Source organism: Amphiprion ocellaris, chromosome 6 (assembly GCF_022539595.1).
Source record: "Amphiprion ocellaris isolate individual 3 ecotype Okinawa chromosome 6, ASM2253959v1, whole genome shotgun sequence".
NCBI lineage: Eukaryota > Metazoa > Chordata > Actinopteri > Pomacentridae > Amphiprion > Amphiprion ocellaris.
Genome location: NC_072771.1, coordinates 25,928,427 through 25,949,993, shown reverse-complemented (window position 1 = coordinate 25,949,993; position 21,567 = coordinate 25,928,427). Strand labels below are relative to the sequence as shown.

The following is a 21,567-nucleotide window of genomic DNA, read 5'->3' as shown; positions in this document are numbered from 1 at the left end:
GTCACAGGACCCTTGCAGTGGCGGACTCCATAAGTTTTTATTCATATAATCAGAAACAAAGAAAACAAAGTACCCATACAACCAAACTGGTATCAAATAACACTTAGCTGTATATTTGTTAGAGCTTAGTTACTTCTCACAGGTTTTAGGTGCAGCTAGCAGCCCGCCTCCTGCCTCCTGTCTCCAGCCTCACATCTCTCTGTTGGTTTATTTTGAGTGTGCGATGGGTGGGGCTCTGACTGCAGCCAATCAGAGACGCTCTCACACAGGAACTTCCTGCTCCGGACAGAGGAGCCTGAGAACAGTTTTTTGTCAGCTGGTGGCTGCGGCTCGTAGCTACGTCAACTCTCCATGAAGACAACAAGTTAACTCGGGCCACTAATGAACCGACAGCGAGCCTTATCATGAGAGAAGCGAATGCCTCGACTGCTCGGTGAGAAGTTGCTAAACTTTAACAGCCACACTCGGTCGCGTTTCCCGGCGCCGCTGGCAGCAAGCCCCATGACTGTGAGAGTTTTATTGTCCTAGCTTGCTGGCTAACGTTAGCTATTTGTCTGGTGAGGTATGGCTACCAGAGAGGTGTCTCTACGACAGAAGTACCGTCACCCACCGGTGACTGTGAAGCAGGAGCCGGACGACGACTCGGACGCGGAGGAGCCTCACCTGGGGCTGCGGAGGGCGGACGGGCTGGAGTGTCAGATCATCCACAGCGGACATTTCATGGTGTCGTCGCCCCACAGCGAGCACCCTCCGAAGAAGGGCTACGACTTCGACACTGTCAACAAACAGACCTGTCAGACTTATCATTTCGGCAAGGCGAGCACGTCGCACCTTTCCATAGACGCTTCACTCACCAAGCTCTTTGAGTGCATGACTCTGGCGTACAGGTAAGTTGTGACACACCTGAGCTTTCATTCTCAGATCAGGTCGTGTTGAGTCTCATCTGTATCCTGAGCAGCCTGGCACAGTCAGACATGGTACACACTGTTAAACTGCAGTCACGAGTCATGCAACTTCCTACTTGGCTCCTCATGATTTGGATTTAGTTTAGTGCGAATGTGAAAAAAATACCCAGAACCTTTAATTAGAAGACTAAAAACCACAAGTACGAGTCCTGCATGCAAGTTTTACCAGCAAAATGTGAGTATTCTGCAAAGAAAATGTTCCCTGGGACTCATGTCATCACATATGACACTTTGAGATTGTGCCTGAAGGTGGGGCCCATTTGAACATACAGTCGTAGAAAAAAATATTAGACCACCCTTGTCATCAAAACAATGGTTATGCAATCAAGTACTAACTCCTCGTATGACAAAAACAGACAGAAAAGAAGACATGCAATGCCTAAAAGCATTGTTTTTGACAGTACGATGCTATAGCTATTGAACTTCAGTGATTTTGTTTATTATCGAGAAAACCGTGGAAAATGGCTAGGTATCAGCTCTTAAATTACACTCTGATGAGCTATTTTTGTTGTTATCATTATATTTGTCCAAGCAAATGTACCTTTAGTTGTACCAGGCATTAAAATGGACAAAATGAACAACAAAACAAGGGTCTAATATTTTTTTCCATGACTGTATATCCAGTTTTCAGTAGGAACTCCCCTCTGAAGCTCACAAGATAAATGTAGGGGGAGTTTTGACATGATTAATCTGGTATGAGTTAAGAAAAATTTAAAGTCATATTTAATTTTGCATGATTTTACATTATTTTCTGCCTCGAACTATTAAGTGAATCGATCATGAACTATAGTGTTGGCCAAAATTATAAAACAGTTTTATAGGAGTTTTTTCAGCAGTTTCCAACTAAGCAACCCCTCCTAAGACTCACAAGATAAATGTATTTTTTTTGACATGGTTAAAGAGTATGAGAGAAGAAAAACTTATATTCATATTTCACTTTGCATAACTTTACAATTTTGGGCATCATACAGTTCAATGAAGCAGTTAGCAAGTATTGGATTTGGGCCAAATTTTTTTTATATATACACAGTTTTATGCTAATTTTTCCAACAGTTTGAACCCCCCCCCCCCCACACACACACACACACACACACACACACACACACACACAAAAAGCTCAAAAGATACATTTAGGAGAACTTTTGAAGTGATTTATGGTGCGTGAGAAAAGGAAAATTTATATTCATATTTCATTTTGGATAATTTTACCATTTTTCTGCCTCAAACTGTTTATTTGAGCCATCAAGAATGATTGTTTCTGGCCAAAATTTTCAAATATAACCAATTTTATGGCAGGTTTGATCAGCAGTTTCCCACCAAGAACCCCTCCTAAGGCTCGCAAGGTAAATGTAACATAGTTGGCATGATTAATGGCATATGAGAGAAGAAAAATTTAAATTAATATTTCATTTGGGATAGTTTTACCATTTCTCTGCCTCAAACAATTAAACAAAGAAATCAAGAAGTGTTGTTTTTGGCCAAAAATATTAATATATGACCAGTTTTATGGTAGTTTTGTTCGATAGTTTCCCATTAAGGACCACCTCCCCGCCTTGCAAAAATTGCTACAGGAATAGATCCTTTTATTTTGTGCCAGAAGAAATAATTGAGCGTTCTCAGTGAATGCTGGCAGGCACGGTTCCAGCTGTGTTCTGTCACCTGTACATAAGTTAGTAATCTTGACTTTTGGATCGCATCATTTTTATGCTGAGCACTAATTGGTGTTTCAGTTACTGACTCACTTTATTGTCTCCAAACAAGTAAGTACACTCCACATTCCTCCTGGTGCATAAGTATTGTAACATAATAATAAACTTGTCTTGAATAGCACCATTCACACAAGAAGTGCAGGAAGTTTTTCATTATGAAAGAAATTAAAAGAATAACAAATATATGATGCCATTCAGTGAGATTGCAGCAGTGAAAGCAGGTAGTTACTATGGATTTAAAACTTTCTTTGTAATTTGTGGAACTACAGTGTCCTGACTAGCAATCAAATTATTTCTCTGGACACTTGAATATGCTTGTGTTTCATTTTTTCATTTCAATTTAGTCTAAAAAAAAGGATATACACAGAGAAACAAACAACACTTCACATTCATTGCACCCAGCAAATGCTTGACATTTTTACTTGATTAATAACAACAAAAGTCAAAAGTTGATGCAATTAAATTCCTAGACTGACGTTTTAGTGTTTTGGCAACATTCAGCAAAGTGCAATTATAGGATCCTTAACTGCCATCTAATTATTATTTTCTTTGCTGACTAAACCAGCAATTCTGTTTTTCATTACTATTATAGCATAATAGTTCCCAGAACCCAAATACACATCTTCAAATTATTTGTTTGGTTCAAAGCGGCAAGATATTAAATTCTAAGTTATACAAAGTAGACAAACCAGCAACTCCAGCACAAGAGTTTTAACCAGAAAATGTTAAGCTATTTCGCTTCATAAATGACTTCTACAATAATGTACTCTAATCACAACACTCCTCCACAAATTTGCACCATAAATCCTGAGAAAGTATGATTCATAATGAAGCCCAAACTTCTAAAAAGCCAAACTAAAATCAGTCCAACAAATCCTGATAAGTTTATAGTCTTTAAGACAATGTAAAAGCAGAGGATTTAGATATATACTGAAATATAAAGATTGAAATTAAGGTAGATATTATTAGATAAGTTGCAAAGAAAAATGAGGCTCAAATTACTCATGGTATTCTGTTTACAGCTGTAGCGTTGGTACCAGCTGCTCAGAGGATTCCCTCTGACTTTGCGAATGGCACCAAATTTGACACACTGGGAGGACTATTTATAGACGAGTTACTGTTCTGTTGTTGTCATTCATCCTGTAAGAAGAAGTTATGAGTATTAATTTACACGAAAGAGCCTTTAAACACGACAAGATCACTGGTGAATCCCATTAACACTCTTGTCAGTACTCCCATGTTTTTATCTACCCTCTGAAACAGAATTTCCACTCCCACAACCCCACACAGTCCTCAAAACACTCAAATGATGACTGGAGCAAATCTGAAAAAGACTGAACAGGACGAACAGATTGTTAAAGAGACACAACAGGGAGAATGGAAGGAGGGAAACTGTGATCTAACCCTTGTGGATTGTGATGAATGTTTGGAAATAACCCTTTGTTTCATAATCACTGTCCTTTTTAAAAATATAGGCATCAACTATCGTCATTTGAAGAACATTTTTAATGCTATTAATACGCTCAGATGTTGAAGCAGGATGCTTTGAGTCTCCAAAGTTTCAGTCAGTCAGCACTTTATTATTTCTTGTTTAACTCCAGTTAAAACAAGATTGTTGACGTCCTCTGATACTGAACACACTGTTTACTGCTACAATAAAGTCGCTGTGCTCACTTACTGTAAGCCACACCAATGCACACTGATGAGCTCCTCTGACGTCCCCATGTCTTACATTCGCAGCACTGCACTTGGTTTATATGACTCTTTGTGTCCATATCAAAGCTGTAAAGCTCTAACCTGATCCTGACCTCAACAAACTTCATCTTGTTTGCTTTGCTTGCTTTATATCTTAATGTGCCAGAGCTGGTCAAGGTGACCTGTAAACAATGTCGTGTTTGCACTTGGATTCCCAGGGTCCAGTTGAGCTTGCCTGTTCTTGTGGTAAGAGAGAAATCACCCAGTTCAGTGGGTAAAGTTTATTTTATCAGATAAACACTTCTGAGATGTTTCCATAATTGGCATTTACATATTTCCCAGTACTACATAACTGCTCGGGTTGTTGAAGCCAAATTTAAGCTACGAATGATGGACACTGGCTCAGTGGTACAGCAAACAAACATCCCTAATAAATGACTTGGGGGGGATCAAGTATTAAAATCAAAATCTGAGTGAAATTTTAAAAGCAGCAGCATATCTTTCTGCTGGTGTTGAGGTATGAAAGAGAGCCGAACAGAGTAAATGTTTGTGGTAGGGATGTCCCTGGCAGAACTCTGTAATCACATTGGTATTGGCTTTATTTAGCACCCGCTGCTTTGTTTGTGTCCGCTGTCACACAGGTGTTGTAAAGACAGAGCATAACTCTTCTTCTAAGTGAGTTAAATCAGCTAACTTGAGCAAAAGCTGCACTGAAGCAAAACACATTCAAGAATGCATTGAAAAGAAGAGATAAATATAGTTGAGACACCAAAAAGATTACAGAGGATAAAAGAATTCATTGTGTTGATTGACCAGCCCATCGCTGAAGTAGAGAATACAGGTTTTTGCCATTGTTTGGAGCTTTTGGATCCACAGTGCACCTTAACCTCTCCACACTGGAGCTTTGCAATAAACTTTGTTACCACCTACAAGGCCTTTTATCAGATATCAGTGCTATTGGTTGTACCATAGACAGAGTTCTGACCTCGCTGCATACTGGATTGACTGCACTTTTGATTTACAATGTGCAGTATTGCATTCCCATCAGTTTTGCGGGACTCATACAGCAAAGCATGGATTCCACTGGTCGATGCTTGAGATATTGGGGATTTACTTATACAAGTTAAGCTAATGTCTCCCGTCACATGAGAAATGTCTTGTCTTTTCAGTGGCAAGTTGGTGTCTCCCAAATGGAAGAACTTCAAAGGCCTTAAACTGCTTTGGAGAGACAAGATCCGCCTCAACAACGCCATATGGAGAGCCTGGTATATGCAGTGTAAGCCCCACATTGTCTGTTATTGCCTTTTATTTGGTTTCCATAAAGTGAAGACTGTCTTCTTCAGTATTTATCAAGTTGTAGCTTGCATCGAGATCAGGATCTGATTCAAGAATGTCTTGGCAGAAGTTGTGGGGCAAGTTTTGAACTTGTTGCTCTTGTCAAGAGTCAGGCTTTGCTTCACTTCATTTAAGTTCACATTTGCATGTTTCCTACAACTTACACTTAACAGTACTTGCGTCATTATTTGTATAATCATAAACTATTGCTTCAAAGAACTGAATTTAAGATTTCAAGATAAATGCAGGCGCAGGAACTTTGCTTCCGTAGTAACAGTTTGTTTACATGCCACGAGCAGTTTTGTGATCGTGACTGATAGCAACTCTCATTCATGTCATAAAAATAAACACAAACTGGGTCAAGCTTTTTATGAACTGTGAGGTGAGTTGTGATCTTTCACCTAAAGCCGTTCATGCTGGCAGGTCTTGATGAAACTGTAGCCTGTGTGCATGATGATTCTACAAGATTTTCCTGTTTTTTTTAATTGCACTGTAAATGTCATGTAGTGGAACAAAAAAATAGGAACTGTGTTTTCTCATCAGGGAGTGACTTGTGTTGTTTTTTTTTACCAGATGTGGAGAGAAGGGAGAATCCTGTTTGTCATTTTGTGACACCCCTGGATGGAACTATGGACTTGGATGTCCATCGTCCTGCAGAGGTAAAAATAGAAAAGTGTGGTCTCTTTTAGACAAAGGCAGCAACAAAGACTCAGTTGTTAGTTTTTGCCAAAATCATCCTGTTGATCATTTTATGTTCAGTCTCTCCAACTCTTTATTGTCACTTAGTTTTATGTTTCCCTTGCCCTTTCCTGTCTTTGTGCTGCGTGCTTGTTATGGACTTTGGTTTAATTTGTATCTTCTTTTTTCTCCTGCAGGCCCTGGCCACAGAGGGGAAATGCTGGAAAAGAAGAATTGAAATTGTCATAAGAGAATACCACAAATGGAGAACATACTTTAAGAAAAGGGTACTGTTTTCTTCAGGTTTTTTTTAATAAATACACTGTATTTTTTCAGTTTTTGTTTGAGGGATACTGAATATTTTGTAGACATATTTTCTTTATTTGGCCATGAAACATTATTACATATCTAATGTAGTGCTCACCAACTTTTTTTGTAGCTACAGAAGCACAAGGATGATGACCTGTCAAGCTTACTTAAGGTATGCAAAACTACTTCAATTTCCCAAAGCTCTTCTAGTAGCAACGCAACCGTTACTATCACCATCTATTCAACCAGATGTTGATACTAATGGAATTAACCCATGCTAACTCAGTCACCAACCCATTATTGTTTATTCTTTTTACCAGATCATCTTTGCAAATGAGTGCTTTTGACCACTTGCGCCTAATTTGTTGAGGCACTATATGCACACACAGCACTGTGCAAAAGTTTCAGGCACTATAATAAATATGCTTTCAAAATAATGCAATTATTCATTTTTATTAGTAAATACTTACCTGTTTCATACAAACTGCAGTAAACAGAAAAAAAACTACATCAAATTAATCTTTGGTTTGACCACACTTTGCCTTTAATGCAGCACCAGTTCTCCTCAGGACAGCTTCTCAGGCGCTTGGTAGGTCAATTGTTCCGAGTTTCTCGAAGAAGTTGTCATAGCTCCTCTGTAGGGTTAGTGTTTCTGTCTCCTTATGTAGTAACAGACTGAAGATATTGAAATCAGGCCTCTGTGGGGATCAGACAGTCTGTTGCGGGAGCTTTTGTCCTGGTTGTTGCTGAAGATAGATCTTACTGTATGTTTGGTCTTTGTCATGTCCAGTGGTCCATCCATCCACACTTCAGCTTATTCAAAATGAGTCTTAGTAGTAGCACCAGGTTCTCCAGGTCATTCCAGATGTTGCTCTCCCCAGTAGCACTTGCCAGTTCCTCCTGGTGGATCCCAAGGACAAATGAAATTTAAAAAAAAAAATCCCTCCAACAAGTTCTGGGTTTACCCTGGGGTCTCCTACCAGTTGAAAGTGCCCCAAGAACCTCAGAAGGAAGGCTGCTAGGAGGTCTCCTTATCAGATGCCTGAACCACCTCATCTTGTAGCACTCCATTTTCATCTCTCATGAACAAGTTCTCAAGATCCTTAAACTTCTTCGCTTGGGACGGCAAACATCCCCAACCGTAAGAGAGCAATCCACTGGTTTCCGGCAGCGAAACTTTGCCTCAGACTTGGAGGCTTCACACTCTGCTGCACCAGCAAAGTGCTCATGCTCAGTGGTTCAGAATGAATTTGGTATCAGTCAGATGCCTCCCTGTGTGATGGATAAGAATCCAAACATCTAGAATGCCTCATACTTTTGCACAGCACTGTACCAATAAATAAGGAATTATTTTTAAGAACAGTGCATGATTTGCTTTAGTTCATTCATACCTCTTGTTGGCTGTTCACAATGCTGCATGCTTGTGCATCATTAACTTGCTTGGTGGTTGAATTTTGAATACCCAAAGGGGCCAGAGGAGCAGTTATCGCTGTTTGGGGAAGTGTCTCCAGACATGCTCCGTGTCTCCTTTTATCAGGATGAAGAGACTGCGGCACGCCGTGTGACTCGTAAGCACAGTGAGCCGCCTGCCCCAATGGAGATGGACGCCCTCTTTGACATGGATGTTCTGATGTCTGAGTTTTCAGACACATTGTTCTCTACATTGGCCTCACATCAGCCCATAGCCTGGCCCAACCCCAGGGAGATTGGTGAGAAAATCATCAGATGTTTGTTTTTTAAAACCAGTAGAGACTTCCTCCCGTACTTTCTGGACTATAAGCTGTTACTTTTTTCTCATGCTTTGAACCCTGCGGCTTATACAACAATGCGACTAATGTATAGATTTTTATGGGCGAGCTTCATGCTGTCAATACGTTTAGCCTCGTCACATCAGAATGAAATTACGGAGCAGGTCACAGTGGACCAATGAAACTGTTTGAATTAAATCAGACGCACTCACCCTAAATTCTTCAAATCAGTCATTTTGCGCTTCATGCACACACCTGCATCATGGAAAACACACGGAGAAATGCATATGATGCAGCTTTTAAGTTAAAGGCAACCGACCTGCCTGTTGAAGAAGGAAATAGAGCTGCTGCACGTCAGCTTGGCATCAATGAATCGATGGTGAGACGCTGGAGTCGGCAGCGTGAACTGACTCAATGTGTTTTACTGCCGTGTTACAGGCACTGTTCGGGAAAAAAAAGCATTTATTTAATTAAAAGTTAAAAAACAAACTTTCTGTGTAAATATCTCATGTTACAACGTGGACACCTGCGGCTTATAGTCAGGTGCGGCTTGTATATGTACAAAACTTTTTTTTCGCTTTAAATTTAGTGGGTGCGGCTTATATTCAGGTGCACTCAGTAATCCGGAAATTACGGTAATTAAACTTTTAGTGTCTTGACACTCACCTGATAGTTGACTTGATAATTCATTTTAGCTAATCTCCTATTTTAGCTTTTTGTTTATTGCTTTCTCCTAATTTCACTTAATTACCTTGCTAAATTATGCAGCATCCCAGTGTCAGGGCTGCTTAAGGCTGGGGCTCAACAATAGGTTATGAATCTGTCAAAATATGGACATGTTGTCCCTGTGCTTCTATTTTCCACAGCTCATGCTGGGAACGCAGACGTGATCCAACCAGGACTCATCCCCTTACAGCCCAACCTAGACTTCATGGACTCATTTGATCCACTGCAAGGTAGCAGCAAGGCACCAGCTGCAGCAACACCACACACAAACTAATAATGCACACTGTACAGGAGTCAAGCGCACATGTTGTAGTAACTGCTGCAGCAGTTGGCTTAGCCTAACACAACATGTAGTGTGGTTATACTAACCTCTAGCTAACATAGAGACTCTTGTTCCAGACTTATTTCACAGCCTCCGTCAGCCCGTCTTCCCCTCTGTTTCCCCCACTGCATCATCTGTCACCTCTCTACCCAGCAGCAGCTCTCAGTCACAGGTAAACACTGACCCAAGGCTGGGTCCCTAACACACACAGTTTGTGCAAGAAGAGTTGTTTTTACAGTTTGAAAATTTTTGTTCCATTTTTGAGGACTTTTGCCACATCTTCCACCATCTTTCTATCTTAATGTAGTTACACAAAAGATCTATTTAACATAATAATCTTACTAAACTTTATTTACATAGCACTTTTCATACATGACTTGCTCAAAATGATTAACATTAAAGTTTATATTCTTTTGAAAATCAAACCATTGCTAAAAAATATGGCTAAATAATTTTGCTTCTATTTTAATGCTCTCTTCCTCCTTGAAGCTCCACAGATGTAATTTATTCAGCCATATTTGGATGAAACTATAGAAGTGTGTTTAAGAGTTTCTGTTAGGACAGTAAATTTACTGTAGGTCTTCATCTGACTTAAAGGCACAAAAACATTATAATAACTATTGGAAACACCGAAGACATATTCAGCTGGGCATGTTTGTCTGCAGGATTTTAAACAAAGCGAAAGGATCCTAAAATCTGTTTCAGTCATTGATTTCAGAGGAAGATAGTTCTAGGACTTCAAAAAGGAGTGATCTTTTTTTTTTCTTGCTTCAATTACAACTTAAGCCTGGCTCACACTACAGAAGTTTCAGACTAATTTGCCCCCATCTCACTTCTACCAACAACTGGAGGAAAAATCTAATCAGGGACCTTGGTCTGCACTGATGTTCTGTAATGTTAGAGGTTTACAGATCCAGTCTTAAACCTCCTGAACTGCCTGCAGACTCATCAGGGTCGCACTAGTAAAATCGAACATGTTTGACTTTGACAAATTAAAATAGGGACGTTAGAATTATCGTGCTGCCACCTGGAGCAGCGGAAGCTGTTGCCACATATCACTAAATATTTTATCCCTTGCAGTTAATGTTAACTGCAGATATTAAGAGTAATGATTAAAATCTCCCCTTAAATTCTCTTTAAAGAATAGACAATCTGTATTGATCGCATCTTCCCAGCCATTTTCTAATTCAGACTCGTTTAGCCATCTGCTTTTGTTTATTCTGTGTGCCTGTCTAAAAGTAGAGAGAAGAATATGTGGGAAATTTCTTCTTATTTTCGTGATGCACCCTGATTCCAAAATCTGTTAGGATTTTAGAACTCCTATAGTGTGAGCACAGCTGATTTTCCTGTGTAATTCTGTACTATAAAACCTCTTTAAAACGTATACGTCCTGAATTCTGTAAATACAAAGACATGTATAGATGCAGCTACTTGGACAAACATTTGTCCGCAGTTTTGCCATTACCTGTACCCTCCCCTGTTATTGTAAAAGGCCCGTTAGGAAAGCTGTTGTTTGTGGAAGTGTAATTTGATTGTAGCTGTGAAAATTCAGTTCAAGTTTCAATATTCCTCTGCCAGAAAAGTGAAGTACTTGCTATCATTTGAATAAAAAATAAATTAACTTCTGATTTTGTCATTTCTGACAAGTAAAGAATCCAGGCAGGAACAACAAATTGCCAGTTAACATGAACCTTAATGGAATTGCATGTTATGTATCATATTGCACTGTAAGAAAGAAATAAGAGTGTTTCTTTGCTTTCCTTTTGCCCTCCCTTGCCAGACCCAGTTAATGTCCTCTATGCAGCTCAACACCAACCACATCACCCCTTCTGGTCCCCTGTCCATCCCCTCTCCCATGGCCGGTCAAACCAGTCGGTCCGGTGGTAGCGGTGACGCTGCCTTTGTACAAAGCTACATGTCCCTGTTTCCTGGGCAGGTGACAGCCGATGATCAAGCAGGTGTTTCCTCTGTCTCTCAGCCTTTATCCCATGATCCTCTGGTGCAGTGCCTTCCAGGTCAGGACATGGGCTCTGCAGCACCCATGGTTCCCTCACCCTTGAATAACAACTCCACACTGGATGAGACTGTAGCACACTCTGTGATCACACACACAGCCTCCTCTACGGTCATGCCCAGCGATACAGCTACCACCTTCAGCCACAGCTCAGAGTATAGCTCCATGTCCACACAGCCTTCACCTCAACTCCAACCCATGGCCCCATTACCCACCACTCCTGTCCAGCACCCTCAGACGTTTGCTTTGCCGCGCCCCCTTCAGCCGTCCAGTGCCAACAAAAGCCGGCCCATGCAAAGGATTGCTCCTGCTAACCCGCTCCCTCAGTCCCACCTCATCCTCACAGGTCTGTGGTTTCTGATCAACATACCGATTCTAGAAGAGATTGTTGAGCCGCTTCAGTTTATCTTAAGAACCACAAGATAGCGCTCAAGCGTTTCAAATTCAGTTATTTAGATTTACAATGATAACGCTGCAATACTCTGCACACATATCTGAGTCACTGTAGCTCCTACCAGAACAAATGAAAACATGTTCACAGATTTGCAATGAAACTGTTTTGGTATTTTGATGCATTTAGAAAATAACCTCTCTAGCAAACAGCTTAGTGTTTTATTTTAATTCATGAAATATTTAAGTTTGTTTTGCGAGATAATCTCAACAATTTGCCAAGATTTTTTTAACCAAAAAATTTAAATTGTTGTACTGTAGTGTAGCTTAAATCTAATATATCAATCAAACTTTATTTATATAGCCCTTTTTATACAATAAAAACACAATGCAAAGTGCTTTAACAACATTAAAAACATTAAATTAAAAACAGGAATATAGGTCTGAAACCTGTTCAAAAAAGCATTACATTAGTCACAGAGTTCAGATTTTATATAAATGGAAGAGCCACATGTCAAAAATGATGGCCTACTGATGAATTGTATTGTATGAATGTATGTTTGTCCATTCAGCCCCTTTTCTAGGTCACGCCAATGCTGTGATTGTTACACCCAAAGCAGATGTGGTCTCTAACCCAGGTGTTGTCATCACCTCTTCTCATCTTGGAGCAGTACGTTTTCAACTCACTGAGCATCATCTTCATTGTTTCGTTTTCTTATGCAAACTGCAGAACTGCAACATTTATATTTGCATGTCGCATAAAGGTGATCAGTTACAAAGTAACTAAAGATCATATTTTATTGCAATGGTTCCTGCATCTCATTTTGTCTATTTTCTTTGTTCTCTTTTCATGTATTTCAGACTCCTGGATTTCACATCGTCCAGAAGTCTCCACAGCCGATTGTTCCCAAAGAGAAGTCATATGCTTCCGGTCGCAAAAATCAGAAAACATCCTCTCCTGTTGGTGAGAAATGACTCTAGCCAAAACGTACCTCATAACCCACCCCAAGCCCACTACTTCGTAATTTGTGTTTTTCAAAATTTTATTTTCAGTTCAGCCAGGATCCGGTCAAGGATCGCCGTGTGGGTTGGATCAGGTTCCCAGTCCACAGTCACTAATCAGCAGCAGCAGTACAGCTCTTGTAAAGAATGAGCAAAATCAGGTTTGTGTCTGTTAATGTTTCTTAATAAACAATATAAATAGTTGATTATTTGTATAACATAGGGCATTCTCATGTCAGAGCTAATTTCTGAACTAAACCTAAATGCCACCTAATATGTTAAGGTGTATAAATGGAAAAAGTCACAGACTGAACTACACATCAGTAGCATTTCCCCTTTTCTCTATAATATTTGACGCACTCTGTAATACCAATGTATATTATTTCCTCTGCTGTTAAATGACAGGGCCGAAGGACAACGCACATATCTGCTGAGCAAAAGAGACGATCAAACATAAATATTGGCTTTAAGACGCTCTGCAGTCTGGTTCCTATAAAGTCACAGTCAAATGTAAGTCTGTGTCTATATGTGTCTGCATAGAACTTCTGTAACAGATTCTGGACATGTTTTTGCACAGTGCATTTCATTTCCTGACATATTTATTAACTTTATACGTCTAGGTCAGTAATGCGGTGACGTTGCAGAAGACAGTGGAGTACATTGGGAAGCTCCAGCAAGAGAGGCAGGCGATGCAAGAAGAGGTCAAGAGACTACGAGAAGAGATAGAGGAGCTCAACACTTCCATTAGGTATGTTCAAACATCTTATGTGTCCCACTCATGTTATGATGTACATAATTTGGACAGACACATAACATATCAAGTCTTTCTTTCTTCCCTCACTGCTTATCAACAGTGTGTGTCAAGAGCAGCTGCCTGCGACGGGGGTACCAGTGAGGCGGCATCGTTTCGACCACATGCAAGAGAAGTTTAATGAATATGTAAAGAGCCGCACTCTACAGAACTGGAACTTCTGGATTGTATCCTGCAATGAAGGAGTTCTGACGCTGTTTTCTGGTTATTAGCGACTTGCGGTGTTGTGTAAAGGATTTGTGTGATGATTGAAAATATTATACACACAACTCAAAATTCAGTGTGACAACTTTATCAGTCATGCTGTATTTTAAAAAGAGAATTGCTTTGCCAGCTATTCATAAAACTATCATGGAAAGTAGACAGATACTAGTACTAAACAATTTCCTAGCATTTGTCTTTTGCACTTTCTGATGCAGAGAGAGCTTGGGCAGATAACCGGTAAAGTTATTCAGGCTCACTGGGTCTTTCAACATCCTATCTAGCCGTGCACGAAACTCAGTTGGGGTTGATGAAACGTCAGGTTCAGCCTCAGCTGTTGCCCACATAACAGTCTCAAGGCTTGCCTCTGTTGTTGCTGTACTGTTGGAGCAGTGTTCAGAGGAACTACCCTGCTTCTACAGATAAACAGCTCACTTATGCCCATATGTCCTCCACGTGCTCATCCTCTAGCATGACTCTGTTGCATCAGGCACCAGCACTGTGTCCAAGCTACATGTTGACTGAAATTGAATCCAACATCAGCTGCCAAACCTGTGTTGAGTTGGGGAGCTTTCATGCTACCGTTGTTGTTCTGATTAGGGTTCGACTGATATGAGTTTGGGGTTTTTTTTGTTTCGTTTTTGGACTGCACAGTGGCTTGGTGGTTAGCACTGTTGCCTTGCAGCTAGAAGATCCCTGGTTCGCGTCCCGGCCTGGGGTCTTTCTGCATGGAGTTTGCATGTTCTCCCTGTGCATGCATGGGTTTTCTCCAGGTTCTCCGGCTTCCTCCCACAGTTCAAAAACATGGTGAGGTTAATTGGTGATTCTAAATTGTCCGTAGGTGTGAATGTGAGAGTGATTGTTTGTCTTTGTGTAGCCCTGTGATAGACTGGTGTCCTGTCCAGGGTGTCCCCTGCCTTCACCATAAGTCAGCTGGGATAGACTCCAGCTCGCTGTGACCCTAATGAGGATTAAGCGGTGTATAGATGATGGATGAATGTTTTGTTTTTTGGCCGATACTGATTTATTGGTAATCAAGAAAGACTGATAACTAATATTATAGGCGATACACATTAAATGTAATGTTTTAACAGCATGTGATGGCAGAGAACCTGTCATTCATAACTAGGCTTCTTCATTAATAAGAGTGACTAGAACTGAATATGTAAAATAGAAATAGGAGTTGTTAATTTCGGACGGTCTGTTTATATGGAATCGACTGAGATTGATCAGTTTGTTCTTCTCTATTTTCTTAATATTTCACTGTTCTATCACTTTTATTGTCCACTAAGGTCCATATCTTAAAGTATTATTTTTTATTGTTTTCCAGACTCTGTTTGAGGGTCGCTAAGTCAACTGCCTAGCCGCTAGGCATTAGCGTAGCCCCAGCCACTGATTTCCTCCTTTCTTGTTCAGTTTTTCAGTCTCTGCTTGAGAGACATTTCTGACACCACAAAGTTACTGCGGACAGAGAGAGGAGGCTGCATCAGACCTGAAAAAGCGTTGTTAATTTATCAATAATAGGTCAACAAAAATACATGTACAAATAGTCGAGAAAATGGCAGACATCAGCTACAGTAATCGACCTGATTGATAATCAGATCTGTCCCCAACTTTGATTGGCATTTCTCCTGCTTTAGTGAAGGAGATATCTAACTATCTTAGCTTCAAGCCCTGGAAATGGGTTCTTAGAGGGTCACACCAATACTGGCCTTCACCCAGAGCCATTAAACGGAACGTCAGGTTATAGTTGAGGTTCCCCTTCCTCAGGCAAAGAGGGCTCTGTTGAGAGTCAGCCAGGCTTGGACAATGCAAGATTGGTCGGGCACAGGAGGACATCATACACTGCCAGGACAAGGATCCAGAAGTCTATGTTGTAGATGAACCTGTTCCATTGTGACCTTTGCCCTCCAGTGGCTGCTGATCTTCACGGGTACCACACAGAGATTTTTGAATCAGCTGACTTGCAGTATTGCCCAACCTCTCTTAAGGCCAATTCATGGTTTCAGCAAAACCAATGTAGAACCAACGTCGGTCTGCTACTGTCACATTCAGGTAATACCTCCACATTCCCAAACACAGAAAAACACGTGGGACCTCTGTGGATGTTTCTGAATTGAGCAAGACTCTGTGATCTTTACAGGATGTAGCAGCAAGTTACGTCACCGTGTCACTGTGTTCTGACTTGTGTCGTGCAAAGTGGGTGGACGTAGCACAGGATGTCTGGAGAACTTAGATCTTCCTACTTGACACATTGGAGAGTGTAAAAAAAAAGTAAAACTCTTCCAAAGTCTGGTAGCGATTGCTTCAATTACACCTGTTTTAATGATGAATTCTAAGGTGTGAATGGCAAACCAATTTCCTCACACAGTCTCTCCCTGTAACAAGCATTTGTTTTGAGCACCAATTGGTTTTCTATTGGTAAGATGACAAAATTAGCAAAAATTAATTGATATTTCTGTGCAGAATTCAGGAGAGCCTAACGGGTATTTCCATTGAGGCAATGCTGTTCAAACTCTGGACTTGGCCACCTCCCCCAGTAGCAGCTGATTCTTCTGTCCAGGTCATTAATGGTGGAGATTGGAGGAACATTAAACAGCATGCAGTACACTCATTATACCAAAACAGTGCAAAGATTGCATTTTTGATACCTGCTTTTATTTCTAAGCTTATTTCTTTAGTTACACTTGAATGATCAAGAAACAGTTTTATGAGTTTCATTATTTAAATGTAAGAAAACCACTGAAAGTGGTGTGAAACCGTAGGAAAAAAGCTACAAAAGCACAGATTTGAGTTTGGCATTCCAACAGCTCATCAGGCAGAACTGCATTTGTCTCAGTCTATAGTATAATTGATCCTTGACCGTCATGTTTTCTAGTTCAGCATCATTATCAAGCCTCTCTTTGAGTCTTTCAACGGAATGGTGTCAACTTCAAACAGGGCCGAGCTGTATCAGACTACGCTGCAGTGGCTCGATCGTCACTGCTCCCTTCCGGTGCTCAGACCCAGTAAGTAAAACCCTTCTTCTCTTAAACACACACACACACACACACACACACACACACGATTACAACTAACTTTATTTCCAGCTGCAGAGTGTTTGATCGCTGCTATCTACACACCACTATCTCTGTTATTTCCTGCCTGTTTTCTGTTTTCAATCAATAGTGACATTACAGGAAATGTAAATCTACCAACACTCCTCATCATTTTTACATACATATACAGTGAAATCATTTCAGCAGTGATTACACTTTGCATGAGTGTTTTTTTCCCCTCCCACTTGATCTAAACATTATGCTTAGTTGCTGATTAAGTGTGACACTGACAATTTCACTTTAAAGGATCTGAAGAAGGAAGGTGACGTCAAATGATGTCTATCATTCAGTTATAGTTTTAGTGGAGAACTGTTGGTTGTGTAGCTGCAGAAACCTGTCAAAAAAAATTAAGGTTATCGCTCCAGCTTTTTTATTCCATGTATGTTGGGGTTCCCCCCTGAAATTTCATTTGTCTCGCAGGCAAGTCATTAGTTTTTTAAAAAGCCCCATAAGTCACTGTTCTTGTGCATTCTGATAAAGTGATAAAGAAGTGTTAAACGCAACAGTCATGAAAACGTTAAATGACAAATTTGCCCAAAGTTTCCTGGGAAGCAATAAACCTAAAATGTTTTTTTCCAAAGGACATTATTTAACAAAATCAGATAGAATGTCAGCCACTTTGCTGGTCATTTAAAAATAAGCAATTCAACAGTAACACTTTATGTTTGTATTCCATAGTTCTGTTTTGAACTAGAACTGAAAACTTTCTTCGGTCTTTCTGCTCATTGTTTTGTGGTTTTGCATTTTATGTCAGATTCCACAGTTTTGCCGTTTTGGTTGTCTCACTGTTTTCATCAACACCACTTTCAGTACTGAAGGAGCCTTTTTTCAGAAACAAAAAACCTTTGATACACAATATCAGGAACAAGACTACCAATATTCATGTTACACATTAGACACTCTTCTGCTGGATGTACCTGGTCATAAAATAATCCATTAATACAGATTAAAGCCAATGAAAAATTAAACAAATCATTTTGACAGCTGTTTGCTGCTTTACAGTATATATGGTACTACATGCCATAAGCAGCATGATGTGTTTTGTAGTACACCGTAGAAAAAGAATAGTTGAGAAAACTTAACATTTCAAGGCAACCTTTTGCAGTAAAATTTTTGAATTGTCTCAACGATTTGCCAGTTCATTGTCCTAAGTCATATTTCATTGTTGTGCCAGTTACATTGTTCTGTGAATAGTCACTACTATTAATTCTTCATTTGGCCAATAAAAACTTGCTTATTAGCTGAATAGTGTGATTCACAGAACTACCAAAAGTTAATCAACCCCACGATCATTTTTTTTTTTTAAAGTTACTTTTTTGGCATTTTTCTGGTTTTATTGAGAGACAGGAAAGTGGGGAGAAGAATGGGGGAAGCAAAGGACCATGAGCTGGATTTGAACCCGTGACTGCTACGTACAGCCCCTGTTTATGGGTCGTCCACTCAACCTGTTGAGCTAGAGGGGGTCATAGCTGAGGTATAGGCCAAGGGAAAGACAAAAGCATGAGGACTTGCTCCTGCTGTGTATTCTGGGAAACCCTGTAGTTTTTTCCAACTTTGTTGTACCAACAAAAAATCACATTTTCAGCTTATTCACAATTACAAATTTAGACATAATGAGGCACACATGATTGGTCTGATGTGTATTTTCATGTCAAGTATAATTATTTTAATTTTGTGTATGCTTAATGATGACCCTGATGATTTTTTAGTGTTTTGTTTATTTTTGTTTACTACTGATGTTCCTTACTCATTTGCACTATTATCTTTGCTGCTGTAACACTGCAAATATCTCTACTGTGGGACTAATAAAGTCTGTTAATTTATCTAATGAAAGCCACAAGCTGAAACATGTCGGTCTAACAGTGCATTGTTCTATATATGACGTGTTGGGGAAGTTTTGCCCTCTTTATACTTTTTTCCGTCCTCTGTGCTGCTCGGAGAGGTGAAGTTGTGCCAGATCACCGTGCTCTTGTTTTTGTTTTAATTATTCCCCTTGATTTTGCCAGTGAATCATCACAAATGTTGTATTTAGTTGCAAACCAAGTAATCATGTGACCCACTGATATTTAGCAGGAGAGTTAACTTCAAATGAGCCAGTTTTATAGTGTGGTTATGGTTATTAATGTGTAGTTCACTGCTTTTCAGTGGTGCTGAGTACTCTTCGCCAGCTGAGCACAACTACGTCCATCCTCACTGATCCATCGCTGCTTCCTGAAGAAGCTGTCCAGGCTGCCACACGCACAGATGTTTCATCTTTCTCTCAGAGGAGTTGAGGTGACCCCTAAAGCCACCTGAACCATAAAAAAAAGACATATCACTAGTCGTTCTTATTCAGCAAGGTCAAAATGATACATACAAACTTTGTCTGGCTTGCGTTTAGTCTGAATGTAAGGCAGGCGTAGAGTTTGGTCTGTTGTACACTGATTCTTGGGATTGATGCATGAAAGGACCTCAGCTATTGTGCAAAAATAGCTTTTATTATATTGTGTTTGAATAACTACTACTTTCACCTATTTGAGGTGACGATCTTCTTTGTACTTTATGGAAAGCTGGTACTTGTGGTTTTATTTGTTGAACAACAATTTATATTTAAAAGAAAAGACATTTCTAATGTAAAAACATTGTGTTCAAAAGGGAAATATTGAATGAATGTTAATTTTGTGCTCTTGCTCAGATGTATAAAATGTGTGGATATGAGGCTTTTTTTTTTTTTTAACCAGGAAGTGAGATTAACGTGGGATTTTCCAGAACTTGCTCGAAGTGTAATTTGTGTTTTTTGGAAGTTTTAAATCTTCCAGAGAGACATCACAGCAGAATGTAGAGGATCGACTAAAACAGTCTAATTGATAGCAGATGGATGCAAGTTTTGTTGTATGTTCCATCCCTAAATTACTCAGGTGAAAGTTGTTTTGTTAGTTAACAGAAGTGGTTTCCTGGTGGCTTTCCGTCCATGCCGTATTTCTGCCTTCATACTTTTGCTCACTGTGTCCATTTGTAGTGATTTTAACTGCGTGTGACGCACAGCAGCAGTCATCTTTGATATGTTACACACAGGTCTACTGCGCAGGTCACAGCATAATGGAGCAATATTACTTACAGCCCTCATAGGGAGCATAGCTGAAACAGCAGTACACATAATATTTATATTCACATGTACAGTGTTACAAGATTTTGCGCAGTAGGGGTCTTTTCTGGTCTTCGTCTGTGACTCAGGGCTACGCTTGCGTTTTTTTTCTCATTCATTGGAACAAATCAAATCAGGATCCTTCTCTGCAGGAAGTCTTGTTATCTACAGAGGGTACAGGATATATCACATGGTTTAGTTTTTATTTCTTCTCATGGTTACACTAATTTATCATGATGCGTGTTAATGACAGAAGAAAGCAATCAGTCTGTCACGTGAAGACAACACAGAGACACATCCAAAGCCATATCAAAGAGTAGTTTACCCATCACCGCTGCTCATTTGTTGTGTTACTGACATTACAGTTGGTGGAAAACTCTGCTCTGTTGACTGTTTGGGAATTGGATACGATGCAGATGTAGTTAGCTTGTCAACCTTAAGGTCAAAGTGTCCTTACCTGTGCTGATTAGTCTTTTCTTTTTTCTCCGTGGTGCAGCACTCCTCAGGCAGACATGGATTTTGTATTTTTGCTTCCATTTTGTGCAGAACAACTGAGTTTACGGTAGCAAAATGCACCACTTTGACAAATGTGCAGTCTTTTCTTCCAAATGTGGAAGAGTGTCTTTTAAATGAGAGATTTTGTTTGCCTTCAGGCTAATTTGTCTGTGTATGAAGAAAGTAGTGATCAAAGTTAAACACTTTTACAATGTACAATTGCAAAATATAACATTTCCCTTTTTGAGATTTTTTCCAAGAATGACCGCACAAAAAGCCCCAATGTTCACCTGAAGCTCAGCGTTTGTGTGATGATTTCATCTGTTTTTTTCCTCTTTTAGTGATTTTAAAATATTTGTCATACCAGGTTGGATTTCCAGCTGTTGTTAGGTGTTTTTGTGAGGAGGTTTTATACCAGTTGATGTACAGTGTATCAGTGCAGATTGGATCTGCCCATGTTAGTTCTTCCCACATTTAGTATTGTATTTTGTTTGTTTTAAGAAGAAAAGATATTTTCTTATGCTGCATATGAGTGTTTGTTTTCTTTGTAAAATGTCTACATGCGACATGTATGTTGTAAAATGCCTTAAATGATTCTGAATCACAATAAACACAAAAAAAGAAAAATCTTGACTTTGTGCAACTTTATTTTCAATAAATATCTTTTGATTTTATATAAATATGACCTGCTTATCAGAAGCTGATAAAACAAGCTGATAAAATTCAGTACAAGTTTACTTTGTCTACCACTCAAAATAGTTACAAAAATAGTATTTAAATAATTTAGGGCTTTTTAAAAATAAATACATTCATACTAATCAATGATTCAAAACTGCTTTGCCGAGCCTGTCGTGCAGGATCTCCAGCAGACACTTGGCGTACACAAAACCGTCCAGGTGCTGGTCGAAGGAGGGCAGGCTGCAGTTCTTTGTAACCGTCGCGCCA

At 39.7% G+C, this 21,567-nt stretch overlaps 1 protein-coding gene across 5 annotated transcripts; it reads left to right on the top strand.

Annotated features, from left to right (window-relative positions):
- Window positions 1-287: 287 nt before the first annotated feature.
- mlxip (MLX interacting protein) lies at window positions 288-21,249 on the top strand. 5 transcript variants are annotated; one of them, XM_035953836.2, is made up of 18 exons: window positions 288-433; window positions 563-887; window positions 5,539-5,645; window positions 6,278-6,363; window positions 6,580-6,669; window positions 6,828-6,863; window positions 8,229-8,400; window positions 9,306-9,395; window positions 9,565-9,659; window positions 11,268-11,847; window positions 12,464-12,561; window positions 12,753-12,855; window positions 12,945-13,054; window positions 13,299-13,403; window positions 13,514-13,641; window positions 13,748-13,871; window positions 16,784-16,913; window positions 19,149-21,249. In XM_035953836.2, exons 1-18 carry the CDS (start codon window positions 418-420, stop codon window positions 19,274-19,276), a joined length of 2,523 nt encoding a protein of 840 aa, XP_035809729.2. In that variant the 5' UTR covers window positions 288-417; the 3' UTR covers window positions 19,277-21,249. The 5 variants fall into 5 exon arrangements, with proteins under 5 accessions (XP_035809729.2, XP_035809728.2, XP_023138206.2 ...); XM_035953835.2 differs by having other exon boundaries at window positions 8,160-8,400; XM_023282438.3 differs by having other exon boundaries at window positions 6,822-6,863.
- The last annotated feature ends 318 nt before the right edge of the window (window positions 21,250-21,567 follow it).